This window comes from Plasmodium berghei, assembly GCF_900002375.2.
Source record: "Plasmodium berghei ANKA genome assembly, chromosome: 10".
NCBI lineage: Eukaryota > Apicomplexa > Aconoidasida > Haemosporida > Plasmodiidae > Plasmodium > Plasmodium berghei.
In genome coordinates, this window is record NC_036168.2 from 1,525,049 (window position 1) to 1,552,069 (window position 27,021).

A 27,021-nucleotide genomic window follows, 5' to 3' on the forward strand; every position below is an offset into this window, starting at 1 on the left:
ATATTGTTTTATAGTTAATTGAATAAAACAATCGTATTTCTTTAAAAATTATATATTGTTTAAGTATAAAAATTGAAAATATAAAACTCTCCAAAAAAAAAGAGAAATAAAAAAATATTGTAAGTTCAAAAAATGGCTATTTATATGCATAAAATATATAGAATTATTCTATGCATGGTATATATTTTTTTTTTAAGAAACAACTAGCTAAAAATAAAAATACATTTTATTTATAAAAAAATTACGCTATAATATACTTATATACTATTATTTATTTTATTAACATATAATTTAAAATAATTATAATATACAGATGATATAAAAATGGCTCTTTTATTTATAGCTTTATAGACATGTATATAGATCCATAAATCACTGTATTTTTTTTCAGGATAAAAATTAGCGATTTAAATAGCCACTTTAAAAAATAAAAAGCTAGTGAAATTTATCGGAAATATTAGGCTTTTTTTAGATACATTATAATTTGATCAAGTAAAAAAGATATGTTATTCTTCAACTTGTGGCGCGCACAGGAAAATAAAGATAACTAGAAAGCCACACTATATATAAATATTTGTCTTTTAGGATTTTTAATCATTGTTCATATATAAATTGATTTAAATGATCACTGATGGTGAAACTTCTTAAATGATATATACTTTGGTATTTTTCCTTTGTCTGCTTATGCCCAACAACACAAATAACTTTTTTTTTTAGCTTTTTTAAATATGGGTTCCATGTATTGAACAATATGATTTTTTATTAAATAAGGTGTATTCAACTGAAAAATAAAAAAGAGAATGAATATATATATGTTTATGTGGTTACCATATTATTACTTCAAAATATTTATTATAAATGCATCATAAATAAATTTATCAAAAATATACAGTTGGTGGTAAGAATGAATTTTCATCAAAGGTAAAGTTAAAAATTTTTTTCGCAGGTTTTAAATTATTATCATTCAATGGAGAATTAATATTATCCATATTGAAATCGAACTCGCCTATTTCATTTAATTCTATTTGATGGTTAATAGAATTTCTATATATTTCATTTTTTGTCTTATTTTTATGGTTTGCTATTTTGGGCTGGTATTTTTCGCCAATTTTTAGTTCATTTTTATTACTTTCATATTCTACATTATTAACGCCATCGCTATTATGGAATTTTTCAGAATTATCATCATAATTCCTGGCAGAAAGTATATTGTTCACATTTTCAGATTTTTCAGAATTTTCACTGGGTACACTATCCATTTTTTATATTTTTAAAATATTTAACAATATAGTTTTTATGTTTTCAATACGAGAACTTAGAAGGTGTGATACTTTTTGTAAGTAATATTAATTGAAGAAATTCTATTAATTTAAATTTTTACATATAGCTTGTTATAATTAAGTTAAATATTATAATTTTTTTATAACATTGTGTGATACATGGATTTTATGGATAGTATAAATTCTATAACTAAACACATATGCTTGTCTTTTCCTTTGTTTGTTATTTTTTATAAATATTTTATTTTTCATAATAAATGTATTTGCACATTATGATTACATTTGCGATAATTATGGTTTGTAGAATAATTATTATTTTTCGTAGGAATATATGAATATTCATATAAACATTGTATACAAAGTAAATTTTAATATTAAGCGCATATAATGTGTGCAAAGACAATAAAAAAAATATATTAAGAATAAAAGTGGATATCTCATTTAATATAAAAATGTTTTATTTTGATATATAAAACCAAAAATATAGAATCGGTTTTTTATTAATAAACCCTTTTTTGTGCATTTCTGGGTCCTGTGTAATAAGAGTTCGACAATATGGTGAAGAAAAATATAAAGATGTAAAGTTATAAGATATTTGTGAATCACATATATTTATGTTTCTTAATTTTATTTATATAATTATACGTATGACTTTTTATTATTATTTAATGCTTATGCTAAAATTGTTATAAAGCAAATGCATGGTATGAACATATCGTGCATGATTTAAATAGTGCAATTATTTTATATTATATTGTATGGCTTTATTGTTATATATATTTTTTAATGTATATGAATAGTTAAATTAAAAGGTCAATACAAATTTATTATAATATGTTTATACCACGGTGCTTGGATAAATTTCTTATACAAAAATTGTTAGGATGGCAAAAACAATGATTATGGAATATAAATAAGGGGAGACTATATATCTATCTTGAGACGATAAGTACTAAAATAAGCATACTATATCACCTAGTTATAGTCAGATAAAACAGGTTTTATTGATGAGCTCACAAATAAAGCATATCTTGTATAGTATTCAGAGGAGCCGAGCTCAAGGGACAACGTCGTGTGTTTTTATAGGCAAGTAAATAAGAAACCAAAAACTTTAATGGGCATATACGATTGAACAATTCAAATACTTACGCATAATAAGTATTCAAACTTATTTAGCAAATTAGTTCGTATTTTTGTTTTTTTGAAACGGTCCTAAAGACGAGAAAAAATACCTTTCCTAGAAACTAAGATAGAATATTGAGTTAGAAGAAGATGGTATTTGTAATATATTGTTTTTCTTCTCTGAGTAATTTTTCATCCTCATCATGGGTGAGGGGTGTTTTGGGGTCTTTTTGAAAGGTGTGGTTTCAATTACTACATGTATCAATAATTAAATTTTTATTTTCTTGTTTTTATGATACTTTATTTGTGTGTGCAAATGTGGAAAAAATTCCATCGATGTAAATAAAGAATGTGTTTATATATTTTCACTTTTTTAATTTTAAACCGTTAAAGTAATTTAATAAATTGGCATTTTTGCCACTTTTTTTTATAATTTCATGTGTGATAAAACAAAACTCTAATATAAGTATTCTTTAAAGTAAAAAAAAAACAACTTTATATCCATGTTAAGCAAGTAAATATTTTTATTGTGTATTAAGTTGTAAAAGTAAACATAGTGATATGCAGTAATTATCTATTTTTTTTTTGGAAAATATTGTATATATTTTAATTTATAAAAAATTATTACTTCAAAAAAAAAAAAAAGTTGCATAAACGCATTTAAAACCAACATAGTAATAAATATTTTACACATACATAAAAAAAGGCCAAGATGTACCCATTTTAAAATTATGGTACAAATTATATATGTTCATATGATATATTTTTTTATTTTACTTTTGGCATTTTTAATATAAAACCTCTATAAAAAATTATATAATTTTTTATTGTAAAAAAATAAATTTTCCTCCAAATCAGTACATACAATATTTATATTATATATAATATAATATAAATATTGTATATTTATAATTGAAAAAAATATTATACATTTTAAAATCGTTAGTTTGAATTTAATTATGTTTTTATCGTTTAACGAAAAAAATATAATTGATAAAATAAACAAATATAAAATATTAATTTTTATTATTTTAAAAATTCATAAAAAATGTCACAAAGACCAGAACCCCAAGTTGATGTCCCTTCTGGTGATTATAAAAAAGGAGCAAAAATTTTTAAAGCAAAATGTGCCCAATGCCACACAATGAATAAGGGTAATATATTTTTTATATTATATTTATGGATTAAGATGCATATGTATTTTTTTAATGATTACGAACAAGCATTGATATAGGTTGATACCCTCATAAGTATATTTTTTATGAGTATGCTCGACTTGTATATACACATGTGTCTGTATTGACATATAGATATATATATGATGCTTTTATATATGATCATAAGTCTATATTTATATGTATTCTAATAAAGATAACTATAATATGCGTACGAAAACCATTTTTTTCATAACGATTTTGTATTAACATTTTTGCAACTGTTTTAATTAAATTTTTTTTGTTTAAAAGGTGGAGCTGTTAAACAAGGGCCCAATTTATATGGATTTTATGGTAGAAAATCAGGAGAGTCTGATTTTCCATTTTCAGATGCAAATAAGAATTCTGGAATCATATGGTCTGATAAGCATTTATATGAATATTTACTTAACCCCAAATTATACATTCCAGGAACGAAAATGATTTTTGCCGGCATAAAAAAAGAAAAAGAAAGAGCAGATTTAATCGAATATCTCAAAAAGGCTTCATCTGAATAAACCAAAAATAAAAAAAAATGGCAAAAAAATAAGATACAAATAAAATAAAAATATAAGATTTAATTGATAAGACAAAATTTAAAAAAACATGAAAGAAAATAATAATGCGCTTTTTTATTTTTTTGTATCATTTATTTTTATTTTGAGCTGTTTTATCAAATTATATAATAAATACCAGACTATAATTTATTATGTGCAATCATGAAAAGTATAAATGAATTTATGAAGTTTTATTATATCTGGAATGAATACATTTTATGTATTAACAATATACATATTTAATATGAAAAATTTGTTTTACTATTTTATATTGATATATTTTTGAAATATTTTATATATATTGTTTTTTTAAATAAAAATAAATAACATTATATCCCCCGTTAAAAATTACTCAAATGTATTTTTGAGGATTTATAAACTTGAAAAAAAAAATATAAATGTTTCTTTAATGGTTATTTAGTAGATATATAAAGAAAAGCACAAGGATAATATTGTGAAAATTAGTATTATGTTTTCATATTCGAGAATAATCAAACATAAGTATAATATGCAGCTTGGTTAATCCATGGATACACGCCTATGCCATTTCAATAGATTTTGTAATATGTACATCCTTTAATAAATTTAAGATGTGTTCGATTTTACTTTCTTCACACCTAAAAGAGAAAAAAATAGTTAGAATATGTGTACCTTTTCGTAAACAGTTACAGAGACATAAATGTAATTATCTTTTGGATGTGAAATACAAATATTTGTGCATACTTTTTATCGTCATAGTCCATAATAACATATAGGTCAACAAAATTAATACACTTGATGTCAATCATTTGTATTTTTTCTTTCTTATCGATATTATAAATGTTTATATTTTTAAAAAAATTAACAATTTTATTAAATGTGTCATCAATTAGATATTTAATTTCTTGGTAATCTTTATTATATAACTCTTTTGATATTAAATGAGGATTTGTGTCAATAATATATTTTTGTAAGTTTTTATATAATATTTTATCTGATACTAACTTTATAAAATTCTTTTCATATATATCTTTAAATGGGTCATTTGCTTTTATTACCAACTTACTGCATAAATATTTATCTATGCTTTTCGAATATTCCAATTCCTTTTTAATTACTACGAATGCTTCAAACTTAGTTATATATTCATCTTTTCCTAGAATTTTCATCTTTGTATTTTTTCAACAAATTTATTTACAGTATTACTAATTTATATGATGACGAAAAAATGTAAGTTGTTACAATAACAATAAGCTGGCTTTGAGTGGCGGCCTAGATGCATATGTATATATACATGGTTTTGTTCTTTGTTTGTTTTACTTATTTGTTCATGCAACATTCATATTGATCGGAAAAATAGCTAGAAGTATATAGCAAAAATGATAACAAATTTGATTATATGCATTTAACATTATTAAAAAAATTTCGACATTTTCTATAACTTCTTTGTGGCAACAAAGAAATAGAGAAGTATTGATACCCGCTCGTTTCCTTTCCTTTTTTGTGATATATTATTTTTTATTGTGTATTTTTAAAAAAAATATATAATCTTTTGTTTTTTAAAGTACATAAAATCGGCTGAAAATTTTGTTATGTGCTTAATCATTTGAAATGATACTTAAAAAATCGGATATTACATTTGCACCTCTTGTATTTCATTTTATAAAAATTTGTAAAAATAACATTTTGCATATGGGAAATTTTAGGATTATTTTGGCGCGAATATATTTGCTATATTTATTCAAAACACATATTAAGCTTTTACTAAATAAATACATGATAGGTATGCATAAATATTTTTTATTTTGTATGGAGCTATACAATATGGGGTAAGCCTCCCTAAATTGTGTTTGATCTGATGAAATAATATTATTAAAAGAATTTATAGAAAAAAACGATTGCATTAAACCTTTCATTTTGTGTAGTTTTTTGTCATTTAACAAAATAATATATAAAAAATGATATGGATGATAAAAAATTAAAGTTTCCAAAATGATTAGATAGTTCTATTTATATGTTTTTTGGGGTAATAATAATGTATATAGATCAATAATTCTATGAAAATATAGAGCATTTTGAAAAAGATGCATAATGTGGAATAGTTATTTAGTTGTTTATATATAATAATTGCAATGTTGTAATTTTAAATTGCTATGTTTTGTATGATAAGGCATGTGCAAAATGTTTTAAAGAATAACTAATTTAAATTTATAGAAGAAATATTAAAAAGAGTAATTAAATATATGCAATATGTTGAAAAATATCATATTAATCATGTATTTCTTGCATATATACATGCTAATAGAAAATAAAATGTGAATACAAATATAAAGTATTATCAAATTTTCAGTTTATATGGAAATCGTTATTGACGAATTAAAAGTGCTTATTCTCCAAATTGAAAGTGATATTATTCATTATAAATATTATCATATTAAATGTCTTATAACTACCATAAAGTAGTGATGCTCGTGATATTTTTTTAACCCAACTTTGTTAGCAATTTATTGAAGATGTGTTAATATTAAAATTCACAAAGGAATTCCTACCATGTTTGTTATTATTTAAGCAAGTCGAAAAATATGTAGGCATTTAGCATAAGTGTGTATGTATATCTCTATACACAATCGTAGTGTTTTTAATTCTATCATTTTGTAGTGTATTTTATTTTTTATTGTTTAAATTATTTTTCTGAAAAACTTTTAACAATGTAGATAGTTATTTTTTTCATGAAAATATAAAGGGAATTAGGCATAGTAACACTATTTTTATTTTATCATATTTATTTATTATAATTCACATAATAACCTCATTTTATTATTTTACTTTTTAATATAATATTTTCTATTATGCTTACGCTTCTTTAAGTATATTTCTCTATTTTTATTCCCATATCTTTTGATGCATTTCTTCTCTATTTTCTTAATGCATATTTTTTTTAAACAAAAAAAATGCCCGTAATAGTGATCATGATGCATTTAATGGATGAAATATCTTTCCGTTTTTAAAATTAAAAAAATAAGAAATAAAAAATATAAAACAAAGAAATATATTAAGGATTATTAAAAAAAATGGCAACTGTATTAAAAGTAAATAAATGAAATTAATAATTTTACGTTTGCTTCTTGTCTACATTTTTGCAAGCGTATAAAAAGAAACTTGTATCTCTACAAAATGTATATTTTCTGAGAATAATTAAAATTAGTTTCCTTTATTTGTTATATGGGCATACTAATACGTATGTATATTTTTATATATTTTATTATTATCTAATTTTTTTATTATATTTTAAATATTATTTACAAATTGAACTTTTCCATAAAAAACGTATATCCTCATGGCTGTTCTTATAACATTGGAAAAGGTATATCTTCATTTATTATTGTGTTTATACATTTATATATGCACGTTCATATGCTCAAGTTAATCACGTTTTTTCTCTACGTTTATTCTTTTGTTTTATAGGAAAATGAGAAACTTAAGAAGCTAACTGGGAAACTCTTATATTTATTGAACAAATATAGACATGCTTATTTAATGTCTATTGATCTCATAAATTTTTACGATGAGGTAATTGAAAAAAAAGATGATAGTAATTATAAAGAATTAGAAGAATTTTATAAAAAAAAGAGACCATGGGAAGGTATAATAGACGAAGAAATGATAATTAGGAAAAAACTGAAGAATAATTTATGTTATTATGAAGGAAAAGAACACACAAAAAAAATAAAAACTATAGAAACAAATGATTCGGAAATGTTGCATAGTAAGGGAAATGATGGTAATGATAGTAGTAATTGTAGTTTAAGCGGTATTAAAATATTTAAGGGCGATGATAGCAAATTGCAAGATAATAATATGGAAAATGAAGATGAAAAATATAATAAAAATACGTCGGATTACGTCAGTTTAGGAGCTTTAGATTTTAGTGCATATAAAGAAGACTCTGATGGGCATATTAAATATTATGAAAAAAATAAGACAGATATAAAAGTTGATAAAACAAAAAAAAATAATAATAATTTTTCAAAATATATGCACCAATCAGATGTTAAGAAAAAAAATGTATTGAATCAGTCTATTTATATGAAAAATAATAATGTAAAATCATCACAAATTCGTATATTGCCACACATCCATAAAAACATATATAATGCAGATAATAGTTTTTCTAAATTAAATTCTGCTAAAAAATTGAATGCATTAAATACTTATAAAAGTGTATATATTAATAGTAATATAATGCATAAAAACATAGGAATGGATAAAAAAATAGTAAAAAATGAGTTAAATAAAAATGAATTTTTGCAAAATAATAATTTGAAGGGTTTAAATAAGAGTGTCTATATTGGAAGAAGAGAAAAAAGCACTTGTGCCACTAGTAACAGTATTATTGTTCCTAACCGAAATAATAGAATGAGTGGTCCAATAAATGAAAGTCTTATTCTTACTAGTAAAAATTCTTTAATAAATAAAGATGGCATAAAAAAGCAGGAACTATTGAACAAAAAAATGAGTGTAATAAAGGCGAATAATACTCATAATAATAATATTCCCCTGAAAAAAATGAATACCTTAAGTATTTTAAAAAACAACAATTATATTAGTAATAAGAATGGATTAAATAAAAGTATATATTTTAGTCGAAGCAATACGCTAATGAGTAATGATAAAAAGAAAAAAACCAATGATTCATATGTTGATCAGGCAAAAGTTGGCACCGTTGGAGATAGTAATTTAAACAGAAAAGCTGAACATATAAATAATTTGAATTTTTGGGGAAAAAATGAAGTTCTGGATGTTGAAATTTCAAAAGAAATAGGAATTGCAATAAAAGACGTAGAAACAGAGAACACCGAACAAAATTCTAAGAAAATTTTTATAGATGAAAAGTTGGGGATTGAAAAATCAGATAAAATAAATTTTCCAAATGTTCAAAAATTATCATATAGTCCATTAACATTAGAAGATATTGAAAAGTTGATCAAAGATGAAGAAAAGGACAAAGAAATTTCTGTTAATAATAATTTAAACCAATCTCTAATCAAAGAAAATGATTTTGCATGTATGAAAAAAAATATTTGCATTGATAAAGATAATTTAAAAAATTTAGTTTGTTTACCAGAAAAAAATCAAACTTATATTAAAATAGAAAAAAATTGTGATGATAATGGTGAAAATATATCTCAAATAAATGAATTAAAAAAAGAAGACAAAATAAATGGGGATAATAATAAAAATACAAATTTTGGGGCGAGTACAATTAATAGTGAAAATATAAATAATGAGGTAGTTGGGTATATTGAGAATCCATTAAGTGATAATCTTATAAAAGTGGAAAAAAAAATTGAAGAAAAATCAAGCGAATATGCACTAGTCAAAAAGGAGGGAAATATTTCGATGGAGAATAATTCTAACAAAATGAGTTACAATGAAAAATGTAAAATTACAAAAGATCTAGAAGAGGAAAACATGGACATAGATAATAAGAAAGACATAAAAAATATTGAAAATATAAATACGAAAGATAATGTGAAGAAGCTTGATTATTCAGCAATTTCATGTGGACACGAAGAAATAAATCGGAAAAATATTATCTTGAATATAAATGATGAAATAAAGGAAAAAATAATGGAACGGGAATGTGTCTCTGGAAAAGTTGGGAATAATAGTGAGGAAAATGTGTTTAAAAAAATGAGTGAAAAAAAAATGCTAATATCTGAAAATATTCGAAAAAATTTAATGTCATCTCTAGAGAAAGAAACAGGCACCAAGTGTAGTAATATTAATAATCGAGCTAATTTAAATATAGAAATAGATCTTGATTGTGAATATGTATCCCTTGATATTGTTAATATCGATTTAGCTATTAACGAAGGGCTATATAATTATAAAAAAAATGAAGAAAGTTATATTGAATGTGATGAACAAATAAAAGATATAAAAATATATAACGATATATTAAAAAGTGAAAAGGAGATATGCTCAGATTTATTATTTATAAAAAAAGAGAATCAATTTAATAATAATTCTGTTATTCTATTTAAAAGTTCTAATGAAATTAAAAATGAAATAAGTAAATATGTTGGTATGTCTATATTTGATTGCATCAATAAATTTATCATACCGACTAATTCGTTGGTTAATGATAATAGATTAAGTATTTGGTTTACTAAAAAAAAAAAAAATAATAATAATATGAATAGAAGTAAAGATAATAATTTTGACAGAATAGAAAATTATAATGATGATTCTAAAATTAGACGCAATTTTATATTTAAAAAAAAATCAGAAGGAAGATTAAGTTGTATGGGATATTTTTCACAGCCAATAACTATCATGTTATCATCATTAAAAAGACGAAGTGAATTTGGAAATTTAAAAAATATAATTACATCAATTATATTATGCACGTGCGATTCGTCAATGCTAGAAATAATACTGCATACGATACCAGATGAAAATAGTAAAAATTATCAACTATGGAAAACGTCGATAAAAAAGTTGTATACCCTTATAGGGGATAGAAAAAAAGATATTCTTCGAAATTTGATTTTCTCTGATAAGGATAAAACCTGCGAAACTCATGAAAAGGATGAAAGGGAAGGATATGATGAAAATAATTTGATAGAGGACAAAAATAAATATAATGAGCTAAATTTAAAAACATATGATTTTATGAATACTATGGATAATAATGGATATAGAAATTTCTTTAATTCGTCTTTTTCATCAGAAGCTGGAGGAAATACTCCAATTAATCAGAATAACTATTTTTCAACAGTTCCACTTTCAAAAACTGATATAAAGACAGAAAAATATGAAGAAGGGAAAGAAAATAATATTAATATATTAGAAGATGAAAAGTTTTGCTTATTTATATGTACTATAAACGACATACATAAAAGATTTCAATATTTGTTGTTGATTGAAAATTATGATTTTATTTATTCTGATTTAATTAAACATATTCAAAACAAATTAAACAATATAGATTTAATAATAAATAAGCATATGTTATTAAAGCAGCTTTTTTGTAATGTTTTATTTCTATGTAATTGGCTAAACGAACCTAAATGCTTCAAATGGTTTCAATGGAATGATGTATTCAATAAATTATATAATTTAAATGGATTTTTAGAAAATGGAAGGATATCAAGAGAAAGATGCATACTGCTTCTTTTAGCTGAACATACAGGTGAAATATTTACTGAAAAGGAATTAAACGAATTAAAAAAAACAAGTAAGCTACATATTAAAGACCTTTATGATAAATCTATCGATTTTATTAACTGCTTTTTGGAGTTAAAGAACCAATTAGAAACTGAAGAATTTAAAAAAAGTTGTTGCATATTTAGCAGTGAATTAGAAGATGTAGGAGTTGAAAAATGTTCAGATAATTTTTTAAACGATAAAGTACTAAAAAATGATAAATTTTTGGAAAAAGTTAAAGATTTTGTGAAAAAATATTATAAACAAATGGTATACATTATTTGGAACTTGGTATTATTGATAAAGAAATATTTAATAGTTATGATTTGGTTAGGCGATGTTAAACCATTTTATCCCCTTTTTAGTTACTTAGATGAAGGAAAGAAAATAAAATACTCTGAGGATTTGTTTGTAAATTTGTGTCATTTTTTTGAATCGTACAATAAGTATTTTAACATCGTAAAACAGAGTCAAGAGGAGTTACAAAAAGGAATAGGAGATACTAGTTATCAAGGACAAAATGAAAAAACAAAAAATATAGCATTAAATAATAGTGATGATTTTATTTTTTCTGCTGACTATTTTGAGAAAAATACTCAAAAGGAGGCCAATGGAATTGCAAACGATTCGAATTACACAAATTTTAAAGGTGGAAACAAACCTAATTACGAAGTTTGTGAATTGAGAAAAAATAAAATAGTTGAGATGAATAATCGTAATTATAACAATGGTAGTGAATATACTGCCAATAATTCCTATATAGAAAATAATGATATTAGTATTAAAAATGGCAATAATGTAAAAGGCATGTTGCATTTTATGAAAAATAATGGCAATTTAAAAACAGAGAACTACGAACTAAAACATCGAAAATCGCTAACAAATACAATAGATTATGGATGTGAAATAAGAAGAAAAAGTATTGAAAAGGAAAAGGGGAATAATAACAAATTTATTAAAGGAGCGAGTTTTGAAAACATGGATGAAGCAGAATTTGATTCTTCTGCTTAGGGTATAATAAAAGCGATATTTTTACTATTGTTTCAGTAATGTATACATATATATGAATGCATATATTAGTACGTAATATTTTATAACAATAATTTGTTATGTATGTTATAAAAGTGTGTTTTATTTTTTTTTTTGTGCTTTTTCATAAACATAATTTTTTACAAAATATAGATCCAAATAGGTTAGTTTAAATAGTATTGAACTATGTTTTATTTTTGAATTGTGTTTTAGTAAGGTGCAGAGAAGATTAATCGAATATCCTTCACAATAACTGCATTAATGTATAATATGTGTGCATAATCCTATATGGGAATGCTGTAATAGTGTTTTACGTGAAAAACTTTTCATATTAATTGGGCATATTTTTTGAGGTATTTCTTTCTATGATACTTATTTTAAATATCATATCTTATCACATTTATTTTATTTAATCAGCTCACTATTTTAGTTACATTTTTAATTAAAAAATAACTATTGCATTTTTTCATAAGTCTTCGAAGATATTGTTAAATTTTTTAACAAAAAAAATACTTTACACGAATATATATGATACATTTATTTTATTAGTAATACACTTGAGTTATATGCATATAATGGAAATATAAACCCTTGCATTTTTGTAGTCGAGGTAATACTTTTTTAAATTAAAGTTTTTTCTTTTAATTTTATATTTATAAAAATCAATATAAATGAAAAATGATAGTACGTTATATATTTAGGAATATAATGTTTTTTTCAAAAAAATATATATTTTTTCCCCATTGTTACGTATGATTTATTTACTGAATAGTTATTTACTTAATAATTTTTTACAATATTTTTTAGATTAAAAAATACGCTTTTTTGGTATCTTCGTCGATAGCCTGTTTAGTTGTACTTATGCTTGATTTATCCTGGTAAAACACATTTTTTGCAATTTTATATTTTTTTTTCTATTAAATTAATTTTTGTATGCTTTTTATTTAAGTTAAATTATTTGTATTTATCAATATAATATCTGTTAAGGTTTGCCGTTAGCATTTTTCCCACTGTTTATATTCATTATATACATGCTCCTTGATTTTATGATATTTTGTTTTATATTAAACATATTGCCACAATGAATAGCCATTATCTGCATACCCTAGACGAATATGCTGAAAATATCAAAAATAATAATTACGTAGGATTGACTTCATTCAACCCCAAGTTATCAGAATGGACTACACTAATTACTGTATTAGGTTTTATATTTATGATCATACTCCGTTATTTCGTTGCAGGCATACATACTGAATTAATACCGAAGGATAGTATTTTGTATAAATATTCGAGATGTTCATTATTGGATCAACTAAATAAAAAATTTGATATATCTAAAAAAGGTTGTATATATAAATGGAAAGAAAACTTTTGGTTTGGCTTGTGGCACAGTTTTTCTCTCACATATAGTATTATTTTATTGATATCAATGTCTGGATACTTTACTAATAAAGATGGATGGGTTAAAACTTGTTTTAAGGAGCCTAATGGAAAATGTTTTTTTTTAGTTACAGAAGATGAATATAATGAAAATAAAAAAGGATGGCCATATATGTACCTAGATAATCATGTTTATTATTTTTATTTAATGCAGCTTTCTTTTTGGTCATCATGTCTTTTTTATATAAAATATGAAATAAAAAGAAAAGACTATTATGTATTTATAATGCACCATTTAGCAACTATAATATTATTATTATATTCACAATTTCTTAATTTATGGAGACCTGGATTAATAGTATTATTTCTTCATGATATCGTTGATGTTGGACTTTATATTTCTAAAACTATAAATTACTCAAAGCCAGAATATCAAAAACTATTGACATTTTTTTATTCATTTTTTGTTTTATCTTTCTTTTTCTTTCGCATTATTTTGTTTTTATTTTATATTGTTATTCCTGTAAGTAATATTAATACGATCAAGTCATATACTGATGGATTTATTAATTCACATAATGATGTTCCGACTGGATATGTTCCGATTATTTTTCTTTGGGTATTAATGGTAAGACGAAGATGCTCATTTTATCATTTTTTTATTTTAAAATAAGTATACTTTTTATATATTTACTTAGAATATATGTAATAACCCATAGAATAAAATGTATTGTGGATATACTGTAATTGAATATCATATCCATATACATAATATATTTTTTTGTTTTTTATCACATTTAATTTCCTTTCAGATAATGCATTTTTATTGGTTTTACTTAATTTTGAAGATGACACGTATATATATTGCAAAAGCATATAGTAATAAAATTGAAAAGATATAATAATGTGAATACAATTTGAAACCGCATGCATTGAATGTGTCTGTATATATACGTAATATTATGTTTATTTTTTTTTATTTTTTAGAATCTAGTAAATATGATATAATAGACATACGCAGTGATAATGAAGACGAAGAAAATGGCGAAGGGGAGAGGAAGGAACCTCAAAAATAAAATGATGAAGCATCAAAGGGGGCATAATATTATATTTTTATCTTAATGATAATATGTTAAGAATTTATCATTTAACTTATTTTTAGCCATTTGCTTATTATGTATATCCCTTCCTAGTTTTGTAGCTTTATTTATGATTAAACCTATTTGTTATTTTAACTTTTCATAAAATTTGATTATCCGCCTTTATGATATTATATATATTTGTATATATTTCATTTGTAAATTTTTAAATAATTATTTATGAGTATAAACAATTCTTTATCTTTATTATATTAGTTTATTATTTATATGGTCATGATTTGCCACATAAGATAAATGGCAAAGAAAATATAAATATAATATATATATTATTTGTTATTAATTGATTCTGCAACATGGAACTTATTGTAAACAATAAATAAATACATTGTTTTTCATTGCTAATTTATGCATTATATATGCATTTTCAAATTAGCAAATCATTTGTCAATATACTTATTTAAAAATAAGTCTTTGTATGCAAAATGATATCAAAATTATCCTCATGTACTTCCTAAACAGGCACTTATGTTTTTTAATTCCATTATTCTATTTCTCCCTATATTACCAGTTTTAGATTTTTTATAAAAATCGTCATTGCCATTATTTCCTTTTCCGTTATATGGCTGTGTAAGTTAAAAAAAATAAATATAATTATGCATGCGAATAGCGAATATATAGAGAGAAAAAAGCATGTTATTGTAATTGGAATAATGTATAATTATAAAAAAAAACAGTAAAATAATGAAGTAAACTAGTATGAGGAAAAACTGTATGTGCCAGTTTAAAAATTACACTTCGCTGGGTGGGCATTCCAAATAAAGTCCTAAAAAATATAGCTAGCTAAAAAAAGAATAAACATATATTAAAAATAATATTTAAATTGCCATTTTAATACTAATGTGTGTATAGACATTGTAAGCATTTAAGGCGAAGTATATGATTTCGCACTTGTGTAATCCACCTTTTTCATGTAATAATAGTATATTTATTTATTTTTACAATATTAAAAAGTTGTTTCAGAAAATTCAAAATTTCATTAAAAAGGTTAATTATTGGGACAATATATTTGTTATAGGACGAATTATTTCGTCTTAAATTTTCATACTTCAGTTTTCTATTTTTTAAAATACTGTCATAATCATTTTTTTCGCCGTTGTTATTCATCTTTTATTATGCTTAATAAGAAAAATAAAAATAAAAGACATTAGACATTATATGACGAAATAAATATATAAAATATTATAGTAATATTCGTAATCGTATAAATGCCCCGGCAGTAATATAATTAGTTTCTATAATCGTATTTTTTAGAAATATTGCTAATATATAAATAACAAATATTGTATTATTTTTACACTATCTTTGTAGTTAGTGAATTTTTTTTTTCAAAAAGTTTTAAAATCTTTTTGAAAAACGTAAAGAAAACAAAGAATATGCATATGCATGATATGATAAAATATGATTTATATTTAATACAAATTTATTTAGATAAAATATTTTGAATATATTGAAATAAATGTAATATGCATGTAATTTTATTGCTAAAAAATTTTACAAAAAATAAAGTGAAATAAGAATATTAAATAATTTTTTGTGAAATTAGTAATAAAATAAACGAAAAGCAAATTTATTATATTATTTTTTTACATATATACATATAATTATTTTTCACCCGGTTATACGTATTATATATATTTTAGTTGGAACGATGGAAAAAAATTACAAAATTGTAAAAGAAAATGCAAAAAAATGAGCAGACAAATTAATAATATAATGATGATTTCTACAAACTGTTATATAATATAAATTATGCTATTGTAGATTTAGAACAATTTTTATTTGGTTGATATTTTGATTTGCTTAAGATGGCTTTATTGCATTTAAGCTATTCTAGTGTATATAAATATGTACTCAAATATAAATTAATTATTTTCTTTTTTCTTATGTTTAATTGATGAATATTTTCCGAAGGTTAAATATGGGAACAATTTTAATGTGAACAAAGAATTAAAGTCTTACATGTTGAAGACGATGAAAGAATATAAAGATTATTTTGAAAAGAAATTTATTAAAAATTGTAACTTAGAGAACAATATTAATTTAATGGAAAATTTAGAGATCAAAGAAGAGTAAATATGCCCCTTTAGTATGCTCTATTTCTTTTGTTATTGCTTTAATATATTTGTTCACTATGCTTGATGGTACAAAATATGATGAAATATTTTTTACTTTTCACTTTTGTTGTCTTTTAAATTAGCAATGATTACAATGAAGATGTTTTTATTAAAAATCAAAAAAATTTTCATCTTTATGATTTCTTTAACTTATCTCTATTATTCCCAATAAAAATTTTGAATCAAAATGGAAAAAAAATAATACAGGTATGCCAACTTTTATTTTTCTAATAAGTAAAAATAATATATACTTATTCAGATTGAAGCATTTTATAAATGTATATACTTGCGCTTATTTAATTGGAGTTATGTGAGCATCTCATTAAATAAGGATTAGGGAACAAGGCATTTGTGTATTATTAAATCTATCATATTAAAAATAAGAAACGTTGTGTTATTATTTTTATTGGTTTTTTTTATTTAGTTAATATCAGAGGATAATACTCCAAATGACATTAATATGATCCAAACTATTCTTAAAAATATCGAACAAACAGAAATGGACAAATTAAGATTTTTTCATATAGAAAATATAATATACGAGCTAATAGGTTATACATATATATAAAAAATGAATGAATAACGTGAAAAATGTTTATAATGAATATAAAGACATACATATTTATTATAAAACATATGTTTTTTGGTAGATGAATTAATTAGACAAATTGCTGTCGATTGTCCTAAGCGTGGATTTTCCTTAATAGTGTAAAAAAATAGCGAGTTAAACAGACCAGTAGCTATTACTTTATATATACATATATTTATTTATTTAACCTTATATAAGGATAAATAACGAAATAAAAAAAAATATTGGTTACTACAAAAGATTGATAGAAATAATTGAGCACAATAATAATATGAATACTGAAAAGTTCAATGAAATGCAACGAAAATATAACATCATGGTAAACACACGCGCATACATGTAAATCATTTTCTCCTTTTTTTATTTAAGTAAAATAATCGTAATTAATTTATTTGAATATATTTACAGATAGAGCAATTATCTGTGGAAGAAAATAACCTAAAAGAAAAATTAGCTGACATACAAAATGAACTTGAATTATTAAGAAAGTAAACATGCTCAAATAAAAAAGCAAAAACAAACGATATAATATAATTTTAAAAAACAATAAATTAGTATATCATACAGAATATATCGAAACGATTTAATTTTTTTTAAAAATAACGCTGTGGAAATCATAATGCTATATGTGCGTGTATGCATAAGAATATATTTATTTGTTTTTTGTCTTTTTTCGGCGCAGCACAAACAAAAAAAAAATCCAAGAAAATAGGAATAAAATGGAGATACAGGTTTGAGATTTTTAACATCATTTTATGTTTTAATTAATTTATTACTGTTATTATTTTATTATTATTATTATTTTTGGTGACAGTACGATTTGTTAAAACATAATGAATCACTACTGGAAACAATTAAAGAAATTTATGATAAGCAAGGAGAAATTTAAATGGAAAAAAAATTGTTTTTGAAAATAAAAAAGCATAACGAAGCACACAATAAATATATACAATTATTAATTATAATCTATATTTTCCATATTTTTCTTTACACATGACTTAATTTGTTTATTAAAATTTTTTATGGCTTTGTGTGAGTTCCGTCATTTTGTCAATTTTTTTCACGTTATCTTTCATCATTTTTTCTTCTTTAAAAATATTTTGAACAATGGTTGCTCTTTCCTTTAATATGTGATAATAATCCTCTACAAAAACTAGGAATGTCTGTTGATTGAAAAAATAATAAAAATTAATAAAATGAGATGAACAAAATAAAGCGTGCAATGGGCTTTTGAAGGAAATATAAAAAATATAATATTAACAATATATCGTAACAAATAAAATAAAAACTGGATATATATTATTTTTATACATAAACAGTGATGCTGCAGTAATTTAAACGAACCTTCCACAAATCGATCGTATCATCAGGTGTAATTTGTGCAAGGTTATCCCAATACCTTTTTTCTTGTTTTCTTCTTTCTATTATTAACTTTAACGAGGAATTTAATCTCTGTTCGAATGAAATATAAACATATTATGCTTGTATATTTATATGCATGTTTCTGTGTATATTTTTTACTTGTTTCAAATTACATTTTTGTATTTCTTCTTTTTATTCGAAATTCGACAAGCATTTTCTTTTTCCTTTTCTTGGTAATATTTGAAAATTATATCTAAGGCATATTCAGGAGTAGATAAAATTCCAGTATTTTCATGGTCTTTATTATTTTGGGTAGTGTCTTTGTTTGGTTCGCCAAAATTTGTGTGTAAACATTTTTATAATAAATTTTTTTTTTATAAAATTAAGTCATATTTTGTGGAATAACATTTAGATTTGATAATATTAGTGTTTTGGTATTTCTTTACCTGTATAAAATAGCTTTGTTAGTAATTCGATATCCTCTTCCGTATGTACCCCTATGTAATTTAATAGTTTGTTTAGTTTATCTTGGTCATCTAAATTCTAAAAATGATAAAAAAAAATAAGAAATGTAAGGTATTATGCATTGTGATAAATGTTGTAAGTAAGAAAAAAAATAAATAAAATAAATAAAAATATATGTGAAGTTTATTTTATATATAATTTCACCTCATCAACTAGAAAACCACATTCATCCAAAATTAATCTTTTTACATTTTCGATCTGCTCAGTAGTTACACTTTGCATGTTTATATTCATTTGTTCGTTTCCATCATTCACTATTAATGGAAGCATATAGAAAAGGTGTATTGTACAAAATAATAAATAAAATTTGTATATATTTAGAGACATTCCATAATTTTGTATAAATCATAATAAATACCTTTAGTGATTGTTGGTGGAAAGGCTGAAGTTTCTTCTAAGAAATCCTTGTAATTGATATGATAAAATTCTTTGAAGAATATTTGTTCATAAATTATTTTATTTGCATCAATTAATTTTTCTATATATGTAGTTGCCTAAGAAAATTGAATGTGTGAGAAAGAAAATTTTGCGATAATGGTATTATTTTATAGAGGTAATTTGATACAATTGTTTCTATATTATTTCTTTATTTAGATATTTATTTTAGTATATTCTATACTTCATTTTTTTGTAAACTCCAGGCAGTAGCATACTTCTTTTGAAAATTTTTTTCATAACCTTTTTGCCGCTTTTGTAATTCAATAAACTGAAATTTAATTCTTTCATACTGATTTATTAGCTCATTCACCATTTTTCTAAAAACAAGGAAAATAATGTTTTTATAAGTTCAATATTTATGATTCTGATGATAATTATATTATATAATATATGTGCTTGATTTAATTATTAAATTGTTGATACTTTGACTTTATCTTGTAGTTGTAATAATGTGTTTTGATTGATATAAGAGCTTCCCTTAATTTATTTATTTCAAGTTTATAGAAATTAATCTTTTTGAGGTTATGGCTATTTTTTTGTTGAAGGACTTTTATATTGTAAATTTTTTTTTCCTTGTCCATAATTATATTGCTTATGTCTAGTATGCTTTGCATATCCATGCTCTTCATAGAGGGGAGTAAATTGATGTAATAAACGAAAGAAATACATTATTAATATAAAAAGGAAAATATAATAAGTATATGTATCCTATAAATTTGTATACGTGCTATTGTTATAATTTGTCTTTGCATATATTTTGATGTTTTATTTTTGTACTAAATTTTCTTCAAGTTGGATTTTTGTTTTCAATTTGAGATTATTTTCTTCGTGTATATCTTTTATTTTTTGATTAAAAGATTTAACATCATTCAGTTCATCAATGAATGTAGTGGAATTCTGTTAAAATACAACAACAAAAAAAGAAGTGTATCTAAAAAGATGAGCAAAAATATTATTACTTTAAAATAATAAAAATTGAGGAAAAATGAACCATGCTTTGAATCCTTATGAAGTCATCAAGAATTTGTTTGTTTTCTTTCTATGATAAAAATAAAAATAAAAATAATATATATATATATATATAAATTATTGATAGATGGAATATACACTGAATTAACCAGAATTCATATGTTATATTTTTATAGGAATACATTTATTTTTATACATACCAACATGTTTTTCCTTTTATAGTTTAATTCATCTCTTGTTTTGTTAAGAAGATCTCAAAAAATGGCATAAAATTATATATTAATTTGCAATAATTTTTATTATTAAAATGCTGGATTAAAATAGCAATTGTAATAGACGGAATGAAACATGACTTACTTTCCAAGTACATTTTGTAACCATCTCTTTGATTTTGTATAATAGAAATAAGAGATAAAATATTTTGAGAATTATTTTTGCAGACTATCAAAGGTATAGGTAGAGAAATAATGGGATGTATTATGGTTGTAAAGTTGAAAAAGGAAAAAAATTATTTATTTATTTATTATGTGGTATATGAATGGAACTTCAAAAAATGTGTATGTTGAAAATAGTTAAACACTTTTATAAATTCTATATTTATTACCTTTTTTTATTTTTTCATCTTTATATTTTAGTAAAGAAAAATATTTTTCGATTTTTTTTTCGTATGTTTCTTTTTCTTTTAGCGCCAAATTCTTAACATCTGCAAAATTATTTTGAAACTTAGATTTATAAATTTCTTCGTGTTCTAATAGCATCTCGTTGTTATATTTTTGAAATAATATATCGTTGTTGTCTTTTACATCGATCACATATTTTTGTATATTATCTATAAATGACTATACAGGGAAAAAAGCAATACATATATATATATATATATATATATATATATATATATATATATATATATATTAAATTCAATTAATTGTGAAACTAATATAATTGTTTTAATTGAGCACAAAAATGTGGTTATTTGTGTAGTTTACTAAAAATATAAAGTAGTTATGTATTGTGGATTGTTTTTGTTCTCATAATTTTTGTGTAATATATGTTACCTTTTTTTCGTTGTTTACTTCTGTAATTACATTTTGTAATAATATATATTTTTCTTCGTTAGCATTATTAATTATATTTATATTGTTGTTATCGTCATTTATATTATTTTCATTTTGTTTGTATTCAAATATTTGTTTAAAGTTTTTTTCAAAATTATTTTCGTTTTTTTCATTGTTTTGTGTGTCTAGTTGGCATTGATTTGCTTCTGGGGAAGTAGTCTCTTTTGAATTTTTTTCTGACACGTGGACTAAAAAGGATTGTGCATATGTATACACATATATAGGAATATGAACATACAGGGTTATATTAATGAATAGAAATGATAAAACGCGTATAATTTAAAAATATATATTTTTTTACATTTTTTTTGAATTCTATTTCGCCGTATTTCTATCCTTGTTTCTTTTGATATATTAATCAAGGTATCCATTATCTTTGTAAAGTGTATACACAATTAAATTCAATATTTTTATCGAATTTAATAAATTATAGATTTATTTCGATAAATATTTGAGAATAAAATGGATTACACATAATGAAATGCAGCTTTATTGTCTTTATATTTTTTTTTTTCAATTTTTATTCCTTTTTTATTTTCTCCAAAGGAATTAATGAAACAGCGTCTTGCATATTTTTATATATTCTTTTGAAAAGGTTTCGTATCTAGCAATTATGTGGAAATGCTATCATTCTTTTTATACATTTTTTTCTTTGTTTATTTTTATTTTATTATTACAATATTTATAATAGTCCGTTATTTTTTTAGAAATAAAAATACGAAGTGTCTTTATTTTTATTATGCTATTAAAATTTTTTTTAATTTAACTATATAAGTGATATTTTTAGTTTATTTAAAAAAACGAAAAAAGGATGAAATAATATAAGTAAAAATATGAAGGATATCCGAAGCTGCAGTAATGTATCATTAAGAAGAAAACGGAAATATATCGAGGGTGAATCTAAAAAGTCCTTGAATTTAATAAATAGACATAATAATGAAAATATTGTTAGTAAACCTAAGAGGAGATCAATAAGTTTGTCAAACGCATATTTTAGTGTAAACTCTTTTTCTATTTATGACTCATTAAATTTTATGAATAATAATGGAATTAAGGGAGTGAAGAATGAAGAAGAAATTGGAAAAGTAGAAAAGAAGGGGGAGGAAAACGACGCTAACGATAAAATAAGACAATATAAAAATAATGATATACGAAATAACAGTAATACGGAAAGTAAAGTAAATAAAAAGGATATAAAAAACTCTATAAAATACTTAGAGGGAAGAAAAATAAATAAATTATTATTTAAAAAAATTGTATTCAAGAAAGCATTTTTTTATAAAATGAGATGTCTTAATCATAATTCGGCGTGGTTATTGGAGCTATCGAAAGGTAAAAAGGAAATCCTAGAATTGGGTGGGAAAAAAAGAAGAAAAAATAAAATTAAATTTTATAGTAAGTACAAACAAAATGATGCGGTAATGAACTGCTTTAGGGAAAAAATAAAAAGTGAGTCATCTATCAATGATGTTATACTCATGAAACCATTTTCGTTTTATCGAAAATTCATTTACTTGTTTTACCAAAAAAAATATAAAGAAGCATATCTTATGTTGATAAAAATAAGTTCATATTGTGTTTTTTTTTCTTTAAAAGAAAGAAATATTTTAAATGAAAACTATTTTAAAAATAATTATTATAATTTATATTATTTAGTGAATTTGACAAATGAATTTCAAAAATTTAAAGTGTGTGATCATGATGCAGAATCAAAGGAAAACTGTTCCACACTCAGAAAAAATATAAAGTATGGATCTTATTCTTATCTTTTCGATAAAAGCAAAAATAAAACAGATCAAACCAGGTTAGTTTTTCACGTTTTACCAAAGAAAAAAAATAGTAATAGAAGAGGAAATTTTATTAATAAGGATAAAATAGCAGCTTATAATTTTAATATAAAAGTAGAAGAAAAACATAATTTTTTTGTAAATTACAAATTTTATAGATATGAAAACGGTGTTAATAATTTGGGAAAAATGATTCTCAGACGAGATTCATTTTTGTTACATAAAGTAAGGAAGATGGTAAAAGGTGATAAAATGGACAACGCAAATAATAAAATTTCTTATGAGGATAGAAAAAATGATAGGATTGTGGGAAATATAATAAACAAAGAAAATGAAATAGACGATATGAAATATAATTTAGGTAAAGATACAAGTAAATTTTTGATAAAAAATAATATCAATTATAATAATGAAACAGATAAATTAATGAAAGAAAGGAAAGAAAAAACAGTTTCCTTTTTTAAAGAAAATAATTATTACTACAAAAAATTAAAAACGAAAATGAGAGTCGATGCTCGATTGATATTATTTCTTAAAATGTTATGTTTGTATATGTATGGTAATTCATTTGGTAAAACTCGTAAAGCAAATGAAACAAATAATTATTATTATAGAGAAATTTTAAAGACAATGGAAATACAGTACACTGAGGTAACAAGCAACAACATGCTGCATGACTATTATAGTAGTAACTGCTCAAATGATAAAATGCATATAAAAGAAGCAGTAAGAAAAGAGATTTTGAAATATATGATAATATATTTAAAGAAGGTAAAAAAGGAAATAAAATTCGACACATATTTATATTTATTACTAAGTGTTATATGTCGTGATTTAAGAATGTATAAAAAATGTGTACTTTATGCTAGAAAGAGTATTGAGAAAGATTATTTCAATTTTGTGAGCTGGACATATTTTAATAATATAGTTTCTATAGAAATAATTATCCAAGAAAATATGGAGAAGGAAAGAAAATTTAAATTAAGAAACAAAAAAAAGATATCTGAAAAGAGAAAAACAAAAAAAACTAATAATAAAAATTTTAATATGAAACGGAAAAAGGAAAATAAAACAACCACAAAAAATGCAGATATTTTAAAAGGGAGGAAAAAATTAATAAAAAAAAATATAAATTTTTTAGAAAACTCTAATAAAATAAAAAGAATGTGCAACTATTTATTTGGAAATGAATTTTTTTCTTTATATGAAAAGCCAAACATGGAAAATATCATGAAAAATTATAATGACTACATTTATATTAACCCTTTCATGAATATTAATAAGTCTTTTTTTTTTAAAAATAATTATTTTATAAGCAAGATATTTACCGATTTGGAGAATAAAAATGGGGGTTTGAGAGGAGAGCGAAATATAGACAATAAGCAAAGTAATTCCCCCCAAAAAATAGATAATAAAATCGATATGAATGAGCACTATTTAAGGAGAAATAAAATGGAGAAACTATCGAATGTTTATTTTCTGAAAAAATATGAAATGTACAAAAAAAGATATAATTTCAAAAATAACATAATGACGCTATTTGGATTTGCACATTTTTGCTCGCTTAATAGTACACTACATAAATATTCTATATATTCCTATGAATATTTGCGAAAAATACTTGGAAATAATTTATACATATTGAGTGAGCTAGGAAAACTGTATTATTACAGTGGGAAGATAAACAAAAGCATGAAATGTTTTAGAAGGGTAAAAAAAATATGCAATGAAAATAAAAATTTAAAAAACAAATTTACTGAAAAATATTTTGTTCTATATTTAGAAGAAAAACAAAGAAAAAGGAAGAACCTTTCAGAAAGTGAACAAAATGAAGTGAGCCAAGGTGGAAATTTGGAAAATGAAATAAATTTCAAAGAGGAAGCTTTTAATGGAGATTACGACACTGATATTAGTGGCAACATTAGAAGGCGAAATACCATCGAAATAATTACCCCTAAAATATATAAAATTATAAAAAAAATGTGGATTCCTAACTATTTTACAAATATATTTATTTATATGGAATTACTGGTAAACATATATTATCTTAAAAAAGACGCATCAAAACTTTTTATTATTTTAAATAAGTATGAAAATAGCAAAAAAAAGAGTAAATGCTTATACATTTCTCGACAAAAAAATGAAAAAATGATAAAAAATAAAATATGGGATGATAAATTTTATTACAGTCTTGGTAAATATTATTCATTGATAAAAAATTGTCAAATGGCTATTTATTATTTCAAAAAGTCAATAAAAAAAAACAATTTTCACTTATATTCTTACTTATGTTTAGCAAAGGAATATTTTTCATGTGGAAACCTAAATAGTTCCATTTTCATATTGATAAAGCTACTTAGTTTATATATGAATAATTCAAATGCATGGTTTAGTCTAGGTAAATGTCTAGAGCGTAAGAACAATTATGATTTGTCTATTTTTTCTTATAAAAATGCTATTTATTTTAGAAAGAATAACGTTTTCTATTATTTTTTGGCTAACATTTATTTTAAAACAGGACAAATAAAAAATTGCATAGGCATATTAAAATCTGCATGGAGGCACAATAAAAATTTTGTGTTTTCATCTATGTTGTTTGGTATATATTTAAAAAAGAAAAAAGGGAATGTTTCTTTGCAAAACGAGGATCTAATTTTAGAAGAACATTGGAAAATAACTGATAAATGCCATGTATGGTGTGTTAGATTTTTAAAAGATTATTTTAAAAAATTAAGAAACAAATATTGTATGATGCAACTTTTTTGTGAGAACAAACGAGAGCAATATAATTTTTATGAGATGTTATTATCACTTTTTAATTTGAACAAGCCTTCGATAAAGCATATACAATCAGTTAATTTTTTGAGTTATTTTAATAAATATTATGAACAAAATTCAAGTTATTTTTATTTAATACGTACTTTGAAGCATTCATCTTTAATTTTATACGACGGAATATATTATTTAGCCAATTATTTTCTTTTTAATAAAAAAATAAAAAATGCTTTAATATTATTTAAAATTTTATGGGATGCAGGAGGACCTTATTCGAAGACATCTTTTCATTCATTTAAACATGGGCATTATTTATTGAAGAGGGATGTATGATTATGATTTATTGGTAACATTCCATATGAGTAGACAATGTTATTATTATTTTACATTAATGTATTTATAAAGATAAATCATAATATATTATAACATTTT

At 22.6% G+C, this 27,021-nt stretch overlaps 9 protein-coding genes across 9 annotated transcripts; 5 read left to right on the forward strand and 4 right to left on the reverse strand.

Annotated features, from left to right (window-relative positions):
- Positions 1–682: 682 nt before the first annotated feature.
- PBANKA_1037900 (conserved Plasmodium protein, unknown function) lies at positions 683–1,259 on the reverse strand (the record flags this gene model as incomplete). Its single annotated transcript, XM_034565486.1, has 2 exons — positions 683–781; positions 891–1,259. The coding sequence occupies 2 exons, from the start codon at positions 1,257–1,259 to the stop codon at positions 683–685; spliced, it is 468 nt and encodes a 155-aa protein (XP_034422178.1).
- Positions 1,260–3,450: 2,191 nt separating this feature from the next.
- Positions 3,451–4,113, forward strand: PBANKA_1038000 (cytochrome c, putative; the record flags this gene model as incomplete). Its single annotated transcript, XM_034565487.1, has 2 exons — positions 3,451–3,556; positions 3,869–4,113. The coding sequence occupies 2 exons, from the start codon at positions 3,451–3,453 to the stop codon at positions 4,111–4,113; spliced, it is 351 nt and encodes a 116-aa protein (XP_034422179.1).
- A 577-nt stretch (positions 4,114–4,690) lies between these two features.
- Positions 4,691–5,300, reverse strand: PBANKA_1038100 (DNA-directed RNA polymerase II subunit RPB4, putative; the record flags this gene model as incomplete). Its single annotated transcript, XM_034565488.1, has 2 exons — positions 4,691–4,769; positions 4,876–5,300. 2 exons carry the CDS (start codon positions 5,298–5,300, stop codon positions 4,691–4,693), a joined length of 504 nt encoding a protein of 167 aa, XP_034422180.1.
- A 2,168-nt stretch (positions 5,301–7,468) lies between these two features.
- PBANKA_1038200 (male-inherited sporulation factor important for transmission) lies at positions 7,469–12,354 on the forward strand (the record flags this gene model as incomplete). The annotated part of the gene is made up of 2 exons (XM_034565489.1): positions 7,469–7,495; positions 7,597–12,354. The coding sequence occupies 2 exons, from the start codon at positions 7,469–7,471 to the stop codon at positions 12,352–12,354; spliced, it is 4,785 nt and encodes a 1,594-aa protein (XP_034422181.1).
- Positions 12,355–13,453: 1,099 nt separating this feature from the next.
- On the forward strand, positions 13,454–14,831 carry PBANKA_1038300 (translocation associated membrane protein, putative; the record flags this gene model as incomplete). The annotated part of the gene is made up of 3 exons (XM_034565490.1): positions 13,454–14,383; positions 14,568–14,634; positions 14,743–14,831. 3 exons carry the CDS (start codon positions 13,454–13,456, stop codon positions 14,829–14,831), a joined length of 1,086 nt encoding a protein of 361 aa, XP_034422182.1.
- A 518-nt stretch (positions 14,832–15,349) lies between these two features.
- PBANKA_1038400 (selenoprotein, putative) lies at positions 15,350–16,019 on the reverse strand (the record flags this gene model as incomplete). The annotated part of the gene is made up of 3 exons (XM_034565491.1): positions 15,350–15,478; positions 15,648–15,695; positions 15,855–16,019. 3 exons carry the CDS (start codon positions 16,017–16,019, stop codon positions 15,350–15,352), a joined length of 342 nt encoding a protein of 113 aa, XP_034422183.1.
- A 544-nt stretch (positions 16,020–16,563) lies between these two features.
- Positions 16,564–18,507, forward strand: PBANKA_1038500 (dynein light chain, putative; the record flags this gene model as incomplete). The annotated part of the gene is made up of 9 exons (XM_034565492.1): positions 16,564–16,584; positions 16,827–16,984; positions 17,113–17,236; positions 17,454–17,580; positions 17,680–17,737; positions 17,817–17,937; positions 18,027–18,106; positions 18,301–18,349; positions 18,433–18,507. 9 exons carry the CDS (start codon positions 16,564–16,566, stop codon positions 18,505–18,507), a joined length of 813 nt encoding a protein of 270 aa, XP_034422184.1.
- A 121-nt stretch (positions 18,508–18,628) lies between these two features.
- Positions 18,629–22,398, reverse strand: PBANKA_1038600 (conserved Plasmodium protein, unknown function; the record flags this gene model as incomplete). The annotated part of the gene is made up of 15 exons (XM_034565493.1): positions 18,629–18,781; positions 18,963–19,070; positions 19,154–19,299; positions 19,427–19,523; positions 19,650–19,759; positions 19,864–19,999; positions 20,125–20,260; positions 20,367–20,566; positions 20,721–20,840; positions 20,935–20,982; positions 21,113–21,165; positions 21,270–21,353; positions 21,517–21,751; positions 21,968–22,215; positions 22,329–22,398. 15 exons carry the CDS (start codon positions 22,396–22,398, stop codon positions 18,629–18,631), a joined length of 1,944 nt encoding a protein of 647 aa, XP_034422185.1.
- Positions 22,399–22,860: 462 nt separating this feature from the next.
- PBANKA_1038700 (tetratricopeptide repeat protein, putative) lies at positions 22,861–26,922 on the forward strand (the record flags this gene model as incomplete). Its single annotated transcript, XM_034565494.1, has 1 exon — positions 22,861–26,922. One exon carries the CDS (start codon positions 22,861–22,863, stop codon positions 26,920–26,922), a length of 4,062 nt encoding a protein of 1,353 aa, XP_034422186.1.
- Between the last annotated feature and the right edge of the window lie 99 nt (positions 26,923–27,021).